At 44.8% G+C, this 14,370-nt stretch overlaps 1 protein-coding gene across 8 annotated transcripts in view; it reads left to right on the forward strand.

Moving 5' to 3' along the window:
• FOLR3 (folate receptor gamma) overlaps window positions 1–12,649 on the forward strand; it is a 28,823-nt gene extending 16,174 nt beyond the window's left edge. For 3 of the 8 annotated variants that reach the window (XM_063728186.1, XM_063728185.1, XM_063728189.1), the window contains 4 exons: window positions 8,719–8,886; window positions 11,718–11,906; window positions 12,104–12,239; window positions 12,344–12,649. In XM_063728186.1, coding sequence (XP_063584256.1) covers window positions 8,719–8,886; window positions 11,718–11,906; window positions 12,104–12,239; window positions 12,344–12,588 — 738 coding nt within the window. In that variant the 3' untranslated portion in view covers window positions 12,589–12,649. Of the gene's footprint in view, window positions 1–6,242; window positions 6,273–7,792; window positions 8,535–8,712; window positions 8,887–11,717; window positions 11,907–12,103; window positions 12,240–12,343 lie in introns of those variants that run through there. The other 5 variants (XM_063728184.1, XM_009246799.3, XM_063728188.1 and 2 more) reach the window with 3 other exon arrangements.
• The last annotated feature ends 1,721 nt before the right edge of the window (window positions 12,650–14,370 follow it).

The raw sequence follows: 14,370 nt of genomic DNA on the forward strand, positions 1-14,370 counted from the left end.
TCACTAAAATATACACTGAAGGTCATACATTATTTCTATTTTGGCAATCCCATGTAACTAAATGTGTTAAATAATCCTGTTTACCTCTCTTTTAGATGCTCCAGGGGCCTTCAGTAGCATCCAAAATTTAGGGGTTAGAAAAGACAACCTTGAACCTGAAGTTTGATTTTGGGAAGTCTATCAAACATATTAAAGCTTTAAAACACTTATTATTTTGAAATAGAACTCCAGATTACCATAAGTTATTTATTTTAGCCAAAGTGATGACTCAAAAATTTTAAAACAAGACAAAAACTTTTCATTATCCTTTACTATTACATGAAAATCTTCTTCAAGAGAGAAAGTCAAATTTCACCCTTGCATGTAAATCTATTTTCAGTAGTCTCAATTACATGTTGTAATGGTAACTCTTAGCAATTTTTAATTTTAATGTAAAACTTGGTAAGTTATTTTAATTATGTACTAGGCACAGATAAAGTCTGACTCTTTCCAGCATAGTTAAGCGTGTGGTTAATTCCATATGACCCCAGACCTTACCAAATTGTAAAGCTGGTAAGTCAAATAGTTCTCAAAAGCCAAAGAAGCAGTTTATAACCTTACAACATTTAGCAAACCTAGTATCTGACCTGCATACGTTAGACCACATATTTTCGTTTTGATGACATTTGTATTTTACCAATTATCTTCAAAATTGTTTTTCTTTCTCAAAGATTAAAGTCACATGCGCTAAAAGGCAAAACAGCTTTTGTTTTTCCTTCAAAAAATATTTGATCTAAGCACTTATTTTCTTTAAGCGAATTAGAGTTCTTTTTTTATATAAACATCACACACAAATAACACATATGTGATTACACGGACAGAAGATCCAGTAGTTGTAAGATTTTTCATTTGCCAATCTCCTAATTGGATTGTTGGCCTCAGCATGGAGTGCTTCAAGAAGCAGGGCTAGGACAGCATGCAGTTTCCAGGGCCTAATAAACAGGCATAGCTGGAAGACAAAAACAGATTTTGAAAGGGGTCTATCTGCTTTTAATTCCTGTGGTTCAATAAGAAAAACAGAGTTGGTTTTTTTTTTTTTCCAAAATGGGATCCATGGCGACTTCTCTGTTTTTCCCAAGGTATCTCATGCTCTCAGAAGTTATCTCAGGGCCTCTCATGCATGCATTAAGAGTGACAAGACAAATTGGAGAAAAATAATTCAGTTGACTGAGAAAAAATTGTTTTGCAGAGAAACAAGATCCATGAAGAAAAAAACACAAAGGCCTTTTAAATATACCTATAGCTTGGATATCAACTTTTAATTAAGCTGAGCACTCTTTAAGATAACCCTTTTAAATCCCTCAGTACCCAACTTTAGCCATGCCAAGCCACAAATATTTCTGGCTTTTGAACTTTACCATTTCTTTTAACATTTTGCACAGGGAGAGAGAGGCCAGAGGCCCGACTGGCAGAAAACTTTTACCCTTCTGTCCGCATGTCCACAATTCTTTCCCCTTCTCACTCCATCCCTATTCCACTGTTAGCCTTCCTCATCTCAGTAAATAGCCAAGCACTCCTCACTAATTGCTCAGACCAACACACTCTGGAGTCATCCTAATTCCTCCCTTTCTCTCATGTCCTCCATCTCAGCAAATTCTATCAAAGCATCCTTCAAAAGATATGACATCATTCCTCCCTTTTCACCGCGTCCACTGCCACCACATAGCCCTAGTTCAAGTCATGGTCGCCTTGAGGCTGGGCCATTCACATAGACATCTGTGTCAATTGTCTGCTTTCCCTTGTCCCTAGAGTCAGATCAGATGCTGGACTGGAAAAAGTAAATAAAGTTTCCATTTTATTCAGAGTAAAATCCCCAGTCTTTGCTGAGTCAGAACCATGGGGCCCTGCAGATCTGGCCTGGACCCCACACCTGCCACTCCCAGCTCACTGCTGGCCACACTGGCCTCCTCCTCGCTGTTTGTTCCTGAAATGCACTAAGTACATTTTTGCTTCAGGGCCTTTGGACCTACTGGTCCCTCTGTCTGGAGCACTCCTTCCTCCATGTTCACATGACTCCCTTCTTACCTCATTATGGTATCAGCCCAACCATCACCTCCTAGATCTTTCCTGTAGAAGATAGCCCCTCCTTCATCACTCTCTGTCCCCTTAGCCTGCTTCAGTTTTCTTCAGAGCACAATCATCGTCTTTATTTTTTTTTTGTCGTCTCTCTCTAACAACCTCCCACCCCCAAACTAGAATGTCAGCTCCATGACAGTAGGGACTTTTTCTTGGTCACTTCTGTAGCTCTAGAACGCAGAACAGCCTAGCACATGGTAGATGCCCAATAACTAATTCTGAGCTTAGTTTTTGAATGAATCCCCACTTCTACCCTCCTGGTCAAAGGCACCATCATCCCAGGCCTGGACTTGTGAAACAGCTTTCTAACTGGTCTACCTTGCCCAATTCCAGCCTATACATAATCCCATCTGAACACACCAAGACTGCCAATTGAACTGTGACATTCCCCTGCTTAAAACTCTTTCACTGTGACCAGTTGTAGAAACAACATTTTGTTTATCCATTTATCCATCCGTGGACACTTGGGTTGCTTTCAACTTTTGGCTATCGTGATTTAATGCTGCTGTGAATATGACTGCACAGATAGCTGTTTGCGTCCCTGCTTTCAATTCTTTTGGGTGTATGCCCACAAGAGGAATTGCTGGATCATATGGTAATTCTATATTTAATTTTTTTTCACAGCATCTGGACCATTTTACATTCTCCCTCCACTACATATGTTCTTATATATAAATGTGGACGACTATACAAGGACATTCCCTACAGCATTGACTATAACAGTGAAATACGAGAAGCCACTGAAATTCAATAGAATAATGAAATAAAATAATATAGATCTATGTACACAGATAAGGGACCATCTATAGTACCTTCTGTTAAGTAAAGCAAGCAAAGTGAGCTGGGCACAGTGGCTCATGCCTGTAATTCCAGCACTTTGGGAGGCTGAGGTGGGAGGATCACTTGAGCCCAAGACGTCAAGGCTGCTATGACCTATGATTATGCCTCTGCACTCCAGCCTGGGTGACAGAGAGAGACCTTGTCAAAAAGAAAAAGAAAAAAGAAACTAAAGTGCAAGGGAATTAGGGGGTATTCTTCTTCCTGAGGACTGGTGCCATGGCATCCAGAGAAAGAACATTGGTGGGGATACTGATGAAAAAGAATAAAGTTTGTCGATTAGTTAAAAGGATTCCCTTAATGTTAATTTCCTGATTTTTTAAGTAACTGGGCTTTGGTTATGTCAGATGCCAACATCTGGGGAAACTGGATGAAAGCATATGGGAAACCTATTTACTACTTTTGCAATTTTTCTGTTAAGTCTAAAATTATTTCAAAACACTAAGTTAAGAAAATCAAATAAACTTGGTGGCTTAAAACAATACCAATTAGGCTGGGCGCAGTGGCTCATGCCTGTAATCCTAGCAGTTTGAGAGGCTGAAGCGGGCCGATAACCTGAGGTCAGGAGTTCGAGACCAGCCTGGCCAACATGGTGAATCCCCATCTCTGCTAAAACTACAGAAATTAGCCGAGCATAGTGGCACGTGCCTATAATCCCAGCTACCCGGGAGGCTGAGGCAGGAGAATCACTGGAACCCAGAAGGCGGAGGCTGCAGTGAGCTGAGATCACACCACTGCACTCCAGCCTGAGGGACAGAGCAAGACTCTGTCTCAAAACAAAACAAAACAAACAAAAACACGATACTTATTTAATTATACTTCAAGATTTTGTGAGATTTTGCCCAAGAATCTGGGCAAGACTCAAGATTGGCACATCTTGGCCGGGTGTGGTGGCTCACTCCTGTAGTCCCAGTATTTTGGGAGGCCTAGGTTGGAGGATTGTTTGAGCCCAAGAGTTGAAGACCAGCCTGGGCAACATGGCGAAACCTCCTCTCTACAAAAATACAAAAATTAGCTGGGCGTGGTGGTGCATGCCTGTAGTCCCAGATGCTCAGAGAGGTTGAGGCTGCAGTGAGCCATGATGGTGCCATTGCACTTCAGCTGGGGTGACAGAGTGAGACCCTGTCTCCAAAAAATAAAAAATAAGGTAAAATAAAGATTGGCCCATCTACCCTGAACAGTTGCCTGGACTCCCTGGGGGCTCTGCACCTAGATGCTGGACTCGGATAACCATCTGATCTTTGATGTAGTGGACAGGCACTTTGTTCTTGCCATCATCTTTGGTACCTGAGATAGAAAGCCTTAAAGAGAGGCCACGCCCATGATTAAGTTTCAGGTCAGGTCAAAACAACAAGCAAAAAGGCAACGGCTATAGTTGTAGGTGTAGCAAATCAGTGTGCCTTTTATCTAGAGGCCACTGAAAACCAGACATTCATTAAAGATATTCTGGTCACTTGGATGAAGGCTGGCCTTGGCATTCACCAGAATCTTTAGTAGAGTCTTTAGCACCATTGGCAACTCAGCCAGACCTGGCCTTGGCCACGATAGTGGAGCCTGGGATTGGAGGGCATGAATTTTATGAAGTCTATAATATCAGAAATTCACTGGTTGAGGACATACCTATTTCTTTTTGGACCCTGTGGGCATAATGCTATTGATACATGTGCAGAGGAGGAATTAATATGACTGTGATTGACAGAATAATTATGAAGTGCAAAGACCTCAGATCTGTGATCAGCTTCCATAGAAGTATTTGCTCAGAAGCTTCTCAGAAACATTCTCATGTTTGAAGAAGCCTTGAAGAGCCAGTATTTCTGTCTATGAAATCTCCTGTTTACTGTACTCTAAGGACCCATCAGAAAGTAACTGAGGTAGTGCTGATTTCCTGAGCAATTATTCAGTCCACTGTCTCAAATCCATCATGCAAAATGTTCACAGAGGGTAAAGTAAGTTTGACTATTATAACTACTCACTATTATAATTGATTTCATTTAAAGATTAATGTGATAAGTACTCTGTTTTTCCTCGGAGTTTTGTTGTAGAAAGAGTAACTGCTGTGTGGCTAAACTAAGGTTATAAGCCAAATTGTTTCCTCAGAGTTTAAGAAACACAATACTAACTCTCATGGGTTTACTAGTTGTCTGTTGCTGCATAACAAATCATTCCATAATTTTGTGGTGTATTGCTGCAGACAATGTTAAACTAAGTGGATGAAAACATGAAAAGGATATTCACATAGTCTCAGAGTGTCTCCCTACAAGGTAGGATTACTAACAAAGGGAAACTAATAATTATATAATAAGGAAATCTCCTTAACCCAATAATCACCAGCAATAAGATGTAGCAACCCTCATCATGTACCCCTTGATATGATGCACTGACAAAAGCACCTCTCTTCTCTAATTTTCTTGCCAAAATGCATAATCTCAAGCTAATTACAAGAAAATATAGACAAACCCAAATTGAGGGACATGTTGCAAAATAACTGAACAGTAATTCTCCAAAAGTGTCAAGGTCATAAAAGACAAAGACAGACATTGAGGAACTGTCACAGATTGGAGGGAGACTAAGGGGACATGACAACTACATGCAACCTGGAATCATGGACTGAATCCTGAGCCAGAGAAAGGACATTGGTGGGGAAACTGGTGTAAAGGGCATAAAGCTTGTAGATTAGTTAACAATATTGCCCCAATATTAATTTCCTGATTTTTTTAAGAACTGGGCTTTGGTTACATAAGATGCCAACATTTGGGGAAGTTGCATAAAAACATACAGGAAATCTTTTGATGATGTTTTGCAGTTTTTCTGCAAGTCTAAAATTATTTCAAAACAAAAAGTTTAAAAATCAAATACACATAGTTGCTTGAAATAGTAACTATTTTATTATATTCCAAGATGTTGTGAGTCAGGAATTTGGGCAAAACTCAGCTGGACAATTCTTCTGCAAAGACCCCCGCAACACATTCAAAGTCACAGGCAGAGGTTGTTGGGGGAGGGCATTGAAAAGAAGAGAAAAGTCATAGGTAGGTGCAATGGAGGGAGGGCAGAGGGCTGCTGATTATCGTGCAGGACTCATCCATAATGGAGCCCTGGGGAGGCAAGGGCTTCATAACTAGACACTGGTCTTATCACCTCAGACTCACCTGTAGCAGGACCAGATACTGAGGCCAGACTGAAAACACAGGCTCTGCCTCAGGAGACACTTACTAGCCAAGTTAATGATGACAGTATTGGAGATGTTCCCAACATCATAATGGGAAAACATCACTTCACACTACATAAGCAATACACAGGAGCAGTGCCGGTCATCTTCCCAGGTTAGTAGCGATTCTACTGCCTGCAAGAGTGTTGGAGAAATACAAACCAAGGATTAGGCACTTTTAACTTGAAAACATGAGGTTCTCTTTCCTAACTTTCTTTGTTTCTTTATTTCTTCTTCTTCTTTTTTTTTTTTTTTGTTGAGACAGGGTCTCACTCTGACAGTACAGTGGTGCCATCACAGCTCACTGCAGCCTCGACCTCCAGGGCTCAAGCAATCCTCCCAGCTCACCCTCCCAAATGGCTGAAACTACAGGCTTGCACCACCATACGTGGCTAATTTTTCTATTTTTGTGTGCAGATGAGGTTTTCCTATGTTGCCCAAGTGGTCTCAAACTCCTGGGATCAAGCGATCCATCCACCTCAGCCTCCCAAAACGCTGGGATTACAGGTGTAAGCCACCACACCCAGCCCACTAACTTTTTTATATAGGCTAATGAAATAGTTTTAAGTTTAGATCCTACGAGGCATAAAGAAATAACTTTAGTTATGTTATCAGATGTACAGTAATACTCAAGTGTGCAACTGTGGATAACTTGAGTTCATGAGGTTTTTGTTTTTTTGTCAAAAGAATAAATTTATAGTGAAACTACCCAAAAAAGCAAAGTACAGAACAGTATGCTACCATTTGTGCACAGAAATGGGATATATATGGTGTAACTGCATCAAATTTATTGGACGTATGTCCAAGGACCAGAACTCTTGGTGGCTTCATGTTCATACTTTTGCAAGCACATGTATAGTATCCTTAACTTAAATATACCATTGTATACATTCTAGTGTTATCAAAATTTACATACATATTATCAAGTCAGAGAAGTCATTCTGTGTCTTAGTATTTTCACTTCATATTTGGTATATTTATGTATGTATACACACATACCTATATATATTTAAATAAGATTTATTGTCACATGGTCCAAAAATCAAAACAATGTGGAAAGGTTTACAGAGAAAAGTCTCATGCCTAATCCTGTTCTCTTCTGCCAGGTGACCATGTTATTAATTTCTTTTCATACTTTGCCACAGAATTTTCACCTGCAAACACAGATATTCTTTCCTTTTTTAATGACAGAGTCATGTTCTGTTATCCAGGCTGGAATGCAGTGGCGTGATCTTGGCTCACTGCAAACTCCTCCCGGGTTCAAGTGATTCTCCTGTCTCAGCCTCCTGAGTAGCTGGGATTACAGGCATATGCCACCACACCCAGCTAAATTTTGTATTTTTGGTAGAGATGGGGTTTTATCATATTGACCAGGCTGATGTCGAACTCCTGACCTCAAGTGATCCGCCTGCCTCGGCCTCCCACAGTGCTGGGATTACAGGTGTGAGCCACTATGCCCGGTCAACACAGACATTCTTACTCCTTTTTTACAGAGATTTTTTTTTTTTTTTACATAGCATTTTTCTGCACCTTTCTTTTTCCACTTAACAATGCACTTGGAGATTTTTCCATATTTGTACATCAGGAGCTTTCTCTTTCTTTGTCACCACATTAAATTCCACTGGATAGATGTACCATAATTTAACTGGGCCCTTATTGAAAGACAATTGAGCTGTCTCCTAGACAAAGCCTTGTGCACCTTCCCTAACAGAGGGTCTAACCAAACAGAGGGTCTAACCAAGTAGGCAGGATGGGGTTATATAGTAGGTGGGGAGGTGGTAGAGACTCCACCTTCCCAGGTGGGCTGAGAATGGAGGTAAGGCCCTGCAACAGGACAGAGGGAAAAGTAGAGGGAAAAGGGCCTCTCGGTGGGAGGCGAGATAGCCCTCACTGTTCTTGTTCAGCCCCCTCCTCCATTTGCCACTGACCTGTTGGCCTCCCCCAACCTTGAGTCTGCCTCTGCCTAGGTAATTTCCCAAGACCCAGGAGAGGTGAAGGGTGAGGTGCGATTGCCCCCACCCCCTTGCCTCCCGCAGCATCTGCTCTGGGACCGTGAACAATAGCTGACAGCTCCATGGCCTTTGCTGTCCCCATCTTAGCTTCCCTGGGCATCTAAACCTCAGCTGCCCTGGGGTAAGAGAACAGCTGAAGAAGCAGAAGCCTGAGGCTGTCTAGAGTCTCACTCCTGCATCAGCAGGCCACCACCTGTGGTTCCTCCTTGTGCAAATTTGAAAAGAATTGCATAAAATACTGGAGAAATCCAAGAGGGGAAGTCCACAAGGGCGGTGGCTCCCTCCATGATCACAGAGCAAGCTGGTGTCAGAGCCTGGACCTACAGCGCTGTTGGTGGGAAGCAGGAGGAGGGTCCTGCCTCCAGGTAGGGGAAGGGCTCCCTCTCACCTCTACCTGCCCAGCATTTCTTGTCTCAGCTGCCCTGTAGGGGATGCAGGGTGGGGAAGGCAGAGATCTGGGCCTGGGAGGGAGATAGTACACAATCTTGTGGCTGCTGCCCCTCCCTCAGGCCTTGTCCACTTCTGACTGTGGCTGTCTGGCAGGAATAGATGGACGTGGCCTGGCAGATGATGCAGCTGCTGCTTCTGGCTTTGGTGACTGCTGCGGAGAGTGCCCAGCCCAGGAGTGTGCGGGCCAGGACGGACCTGCTCAACGTCTGCATGAATGCCAAGCACCACAAGGCACAGCCCAGCCCCGAGGACAAGCTGTATGGCCAAGTAAGGGCAGCCTGGTGGAGGACAGCATGCACACAGGTCAGAGGGTGATGGCACGAGCAATGGCAGGTCCAGTGTGGTCAGAACCAAGGGTGCGGCTGCTGACAAGGAAGGGGAGGGGCGGCCAGGGCCACCATGACACAGGTAAGGCCACTGAGGCAGCTCAGGGAATATGAGCTCCTATTTGAACTCCAGGCTCAGGAGACTGCCTGTATTTCATTCCTCTGGTCTCCTGGCCTGCTCCCTACAAGGGTTCACATTCCCAGAGGGCTGGGGATGTGCCCAGGGAGAGACTGTGGCGTGGATACAATCTGTGGGTTAAAGCGAAGAGAGGACAGCCTGGAAGCCCCGTGACATCTGAGTCATTCCCAACATTCCATTTGCTTATTTTTAAATGGGGGTTAAAAAAAAAAAAAACAAATACATAACATACATTTTCCATTTTCACCATTTTTAACTGTACGGTTCAGTGGCATAAGTATGCTCATGTGGTTGTGCAACCATCACCACCATCCATCTCCTACCTCTTTCATTCTCCAAAACTGAAATGGAAACTCTGTGCCCACCACTTCATTTGCTTTTCAGAACCTTCTAGAGCACAACCTCCTTGCCAGGAAATGGTGTGGATGTAGACTTTTGAGAGAGACAGATGACTATCATTCTCAGGGCCATGAGCTATATGAGAGTGATGATATTTGTTGAGCCCCTACTATAGCAAGTGAGTTCTTCTCATTGTACTCAGTAACTCTTTTGGAGGCAACAACCCTTGACCCTGACAGGTAAGACCCATGTCTGCCAAACCCCAAGACCCATGATGTGCAAGGGGTCTTGCAGGAAGACCGAGAGTTGGGACATCCAAGGAAAAGCGAGTGTGAAGTTGGGCCGGCGGGGAAGCATGTTCTGTGTCAGCTGGCACTGGGCGTGGGCCAGGGTGTGGGAGATGGGTAGATCTGGCTCCACTCCCATGGATTTCCTTACTGTTTTTCCTGGGTGCTCAGACCTGTCATGCCTCTGCCATCACTTGACCCTAGGTGCAAGGGTTCATCCCAGAAATTTTAAGCAATTGATTCATGATTTCTCAGGTTTTCTGAGTCCTGGCCTAGAGTGACTTCCAAAGAGAAACCTCCACCATTTCTGCTTGTCTTATCTGCCTTGTATTTACCTTTCTAGGATTGCCTTTTCCATATTTAGTCAAGTCTATGTTCAGACCCATGTGCAGGCTATAGCTCCTTCGTTCCCCACCACTCTCAGTATCTATCTAGAGTCTCCCCACCTGGACCTCCAGACCCTGGGAGAGCCAGACCAGCCCCTTGACCTCCACCCTCCCCCACAACCTGGGCCAGGTTCCTCTCCTCCCTGTCCTCAGTTATAATTTTTTTTTTAATTTGAGGCAGAGTTTCGCTCTTGTTTCCCAGGCTGGAATGCAATGGCAAGATCTCGGCTCACTGCAACCTCTGCCTCCTGGGTTCAAGTGATTCTCCTGCCTCTGCCTCCTGAGTAGCTGGGATTACAGGTGCCTACCACTGTGCCCGGCTAATTTTTTGGGTATTTTTAATAGAGACAGGGTTTCTCTATGTTGGTCAGGCTAGTCTCGAACTCCTAACCTCAGGTGATCCGCCCGCCTCCTTAAATCTTAACCTCACTGTTTACCATGGGTGTAGCTTACTTAAACTCTGTAAAAATGGGGTTAAGGATTCGTCCTGGGTTGTTGAGAGGATAAAGCGCAAAAGCCTCAGGGACTTTGCACCTATAGAGTGTTCTTTGTCTCCCTCTACACACAGCCCACCTACCCACTAAAACCATACACTCCCTGAGGGTAGAGGTGTTATTTGTTTTCTTCACCGTGGTGTTCCTAGGACCTAGCACAGTGCCTGATGTATAATAAGCACTCAGTTAATATTGGCTGGATACAAAATGAATAATATAAATAAGCTGAATAACATGAAATAGGCCAAACGCGGTGGCTCATGCCTGTAATCCCAACACTTTGGGAGGCCAAGGAGGGTGGATCACCTGAGGTCAGGAGTTCGAGACCAGCCTGGCAAACATGGTGAACCCCCATCTCTACTAAAAATACAAAATTAGCTGTGCATGGTGGCACTTGCCTGTAATCCCGGCTACTTGGGAGGCTGAGGCAGGAGAATTGCTTGAACCCGGGAGGTGGAGGTTGCAGTGAGCAAAGATCACGCCACTGCACTCCAGTCTGGGCAACAGGAGCGAGGAGCAAAACTCTGTCTCAAAAAAAAAAGTTAGTTTAATAACATGAGATAACTTTTTAAACCGTTAAGAGCTGTACTAGTAATAATTACTCTCCCAGACAGTGGCTCTCCCCCGTCTCCTATATCGCCTGTATTACCCTCTGTTAAAAGCCAAAATTAAATAGGCATGGTGGCTCACGCCTCTAATCTTAGTATTTTGGGAAGCTGACATGAGCCAAGGAGTTTGAGACCAGCCTAGGCAACATAGTGAGACCCCATCTCTACAAAAATACTTTATATTAGCCAGGCGTGGTGGCATGTGCCTGAATTCCAGCTCCTCGGGAGGCTGAGGTGGGAGGATTATTTGAGCCCAGGATGTTGAGGCCGCAGTGAGCTATGATCACACCACTGCACTCCAGCCTGGTCAACAGAGCAAGACCCTGTCTCAAATAAATAAATGAATAAATAGGGGGGAAAGCACCAATATTGTAACTGCCTCCGTCCCCAGGTGGGGGCTCCTCAAGGGCCCTCCCCGGGAAGTGTTCCTCTGGATGACCTACCTGGGGCAGAGGATCCAGAATATGGAGGAGATGGCTGTGGTGGGGAGAGACTTAGTCCTGTGTCTTCCCCACCCAGTGCAGTCCCTGGAAGAAGAATGCCTGCTGCACGGCCAACACCAGCCAGGAGCTGCACAAGGACACCTCCCACCTGTACAACTTTAACTGGGATCACTGTGGTAAGATGGAACCCGCCTGCAAGCGCCACTTTATCCAGGACAGCTGTCTCTATGAGTGCTCACCCAACCTGGGGCCCTGGATCCGGCAGGTATGAGTGCTGTTCCCACAAACATGAACCTCAGCAGAGGGCGGAGCCTGCCAGTTGCTGGCAGGGAGGGCTTGGTCCAGGAATTTGGGTCTGAGGGTGGTGGACGCCCTGCCCCCTCCCACAGCTCTGGTCCCCTTCAAGGATAAAGCTGCTGAGATATGTGGCTGACAGGAGCGTTCCTTCTCCTCCCCACTCAGGTCAACCAGAGCTGGCGCAAAGAGCGCATCCTGAATGTGCCCCTGTGCAAAGAGGACTGTGAGCACTGGTGGGAGGACTGTCGCACGTCCTACACCTGCAAAAGCAACTGGCACAAAGGCTGGAATTGGACCTTGGGTGAGGACCGGAGGAGATAAGATGAGGAGTGGGAGTGGGGCTTTGGGGTTGGGAGGGGTGCAGTCTGGCCCAGAAGCTAAGGGTCTTATGTTCTTCTCCCTCAGGGATTAATGAGTGTCCGGCTGGGGCCCTCTGCCGCACCTTTGAGTCCTACTTCCCCACTCCAGCCGCCCTTTGTGAAGGTCTCTGGAGCCACTCCTTCAAGGTCAGCAACTATAGTCGAGGGAGCGGCCGCTGCATCCAGATGTGGTTTGACTCAGCCCAGGGCAACCCCAATGAGGAGGTGGCCAAGTTCTATGCTGCGGCCATGAATGCTGGGGCCCTGTCTCATGGGATTATTGGTTCCTGATCCAAGAAGGGTCCTCTGGGGTTCTTCCGACAACGTATTCTAATAGACAAATCCACACGTGTCTTGTGTCTTGTAATTTCGGGACGAGTGGGTTGGAGGGACACATTGCTTCATCTTTTCCATTGACAGGCCCCAAATCGAGCTGGAACTAGCCTAATGTTCACTGGGAAGGAGGGTGTGGGGGTTGAGATAGAATCCAGGTATCTGATCCGTTAGTCTGGGTCTCTTACCCCTGCACTGGCTTCCCCCTCATGCCAAGCTCATCCCACCGGCACTACAAATGGAGAAAGACACAGATGGAGTAAAGAAGGGCAGAGATAGCCGATGAGTTATTGGGCTTCAAGTTGGGAAGAGAGTTTCTTTTCCCTTCTCTCACTAGATGTGGGCTGGGTGGAGATATTGGTGGGGAGGAGGGTCTCGATGAACACTTGCCTTGTTTCCATTTATTTATTTATTTATTTATTTATTTATTTATTTATTTGAGACAGGAATCATGATATGTTGCCCAGGCTGGTCTTGAACTCCTGCGCCCAGACAATACTCCCTCCTTGGCCTCCCAGAGTGCTAGGATTATAGGCATGAGTCACTGTACCTGACCTGCTTTTTTAAAAAAAATGACAACTAATGTTGCAATTAACAATCTTTTACTTATGTTATACTTAAATTCCAGAAAGGATTATTGGGTCAAGAGTACATATAATTTAGAGAGTTACAACTTTATGGGGGTTGTATCGATGTGGCTCCCCCACCAGCAAAGTATGAGAGTGACTCTTTCTCCACTGGGTGTGATGGCTCACGTCTGTGATCCCAGCAGTTTGGGAGGCTGAGGCAGGAGAATCTCTTGAGCCCAGGAGTTCAATATCAGCCTGGGCAACATGGTGAAACCCCAACTCTACAAAAAACTAAAAAAATCAGCTGGGCATGGTGGTGTGTGCCTGTAGTCCCAACTACTAGGGAGGCTGAGGTGAGAGAATCGCTTGAGCCCCAGCAGGCTGCAGTTACAGTAAACTATGATCATGCCACTGCACTCCAGCCTGGGCAACAGGGCAAGACACTGTCTCAAAAAAAAAAAAAAAAAAAAAAAGAGAGAGAGAGAGTGCCTGTTTCTCCACAACCTTGTCAACCCACTATGCCATTAAACTTTGGTTTTCTGCTCATCTTACAGGTGGGGAAAGGGCAGCTCAGTGCAGTTTTCATCTGCCATTGTTCTGAGATCTTTCCATATTGACCTATTGATATGTTAAATTACTAGGTAATAATCCATTCTATGTGTATATTACATTGAATTCAGTCTCCTACTGATGGGCATTGGAAGGAATGGGGTTCTTTTATGATCTTGACATTGCTGAAAGCCACAGGCCAGTTATTTGGTAGAATACTCCTCCATTAGGGTTTGTCTGTTTCCTCATGATTCACTGAGGTTATGCATTTTGGGCACAAATACCCTACATGGTTATCCCGTGCATCATAACAGGAGGCACGTGGTGTGGGGTTTGCCCATTCCTGGTGATGTTAACTTTGATCTTTTTCTTGAGATTGTGTCTGCCACGTTTCTCCACTACACTTTCCCCTTTGTAACTAGTAAATATGTTGTAGGGAGAGACTGGAGAACAAGAGATACTCTATTCATCAGCACAATTCCACCTACATGTTCTAGTAGCTGATGGACCTTAAACATGTCTTATGTTACAGCTCTTTCACCAACCTTTCAATACTTTTCAGTGGTATCAACTGTAAAAACCAAACTTCTTCAAAATAGCACAGAAGACCATGCCCCTTCTT

This window comes from Pongo abelii, chromosome 9, assembly GCF_028885655.2.
Source record: "Pongo abelii isolate AG06213 chromosome 9, NHGRI_mPonAbe1-v2.0_pri, whole genome shotgun sequence".
NCBI classification, from domain to species: domain Eukaryota; kingdom Metazoa; phylum Chordata; class Mammalia; order Primates; family Hominidae; genus Pongo; species Pongo abelii.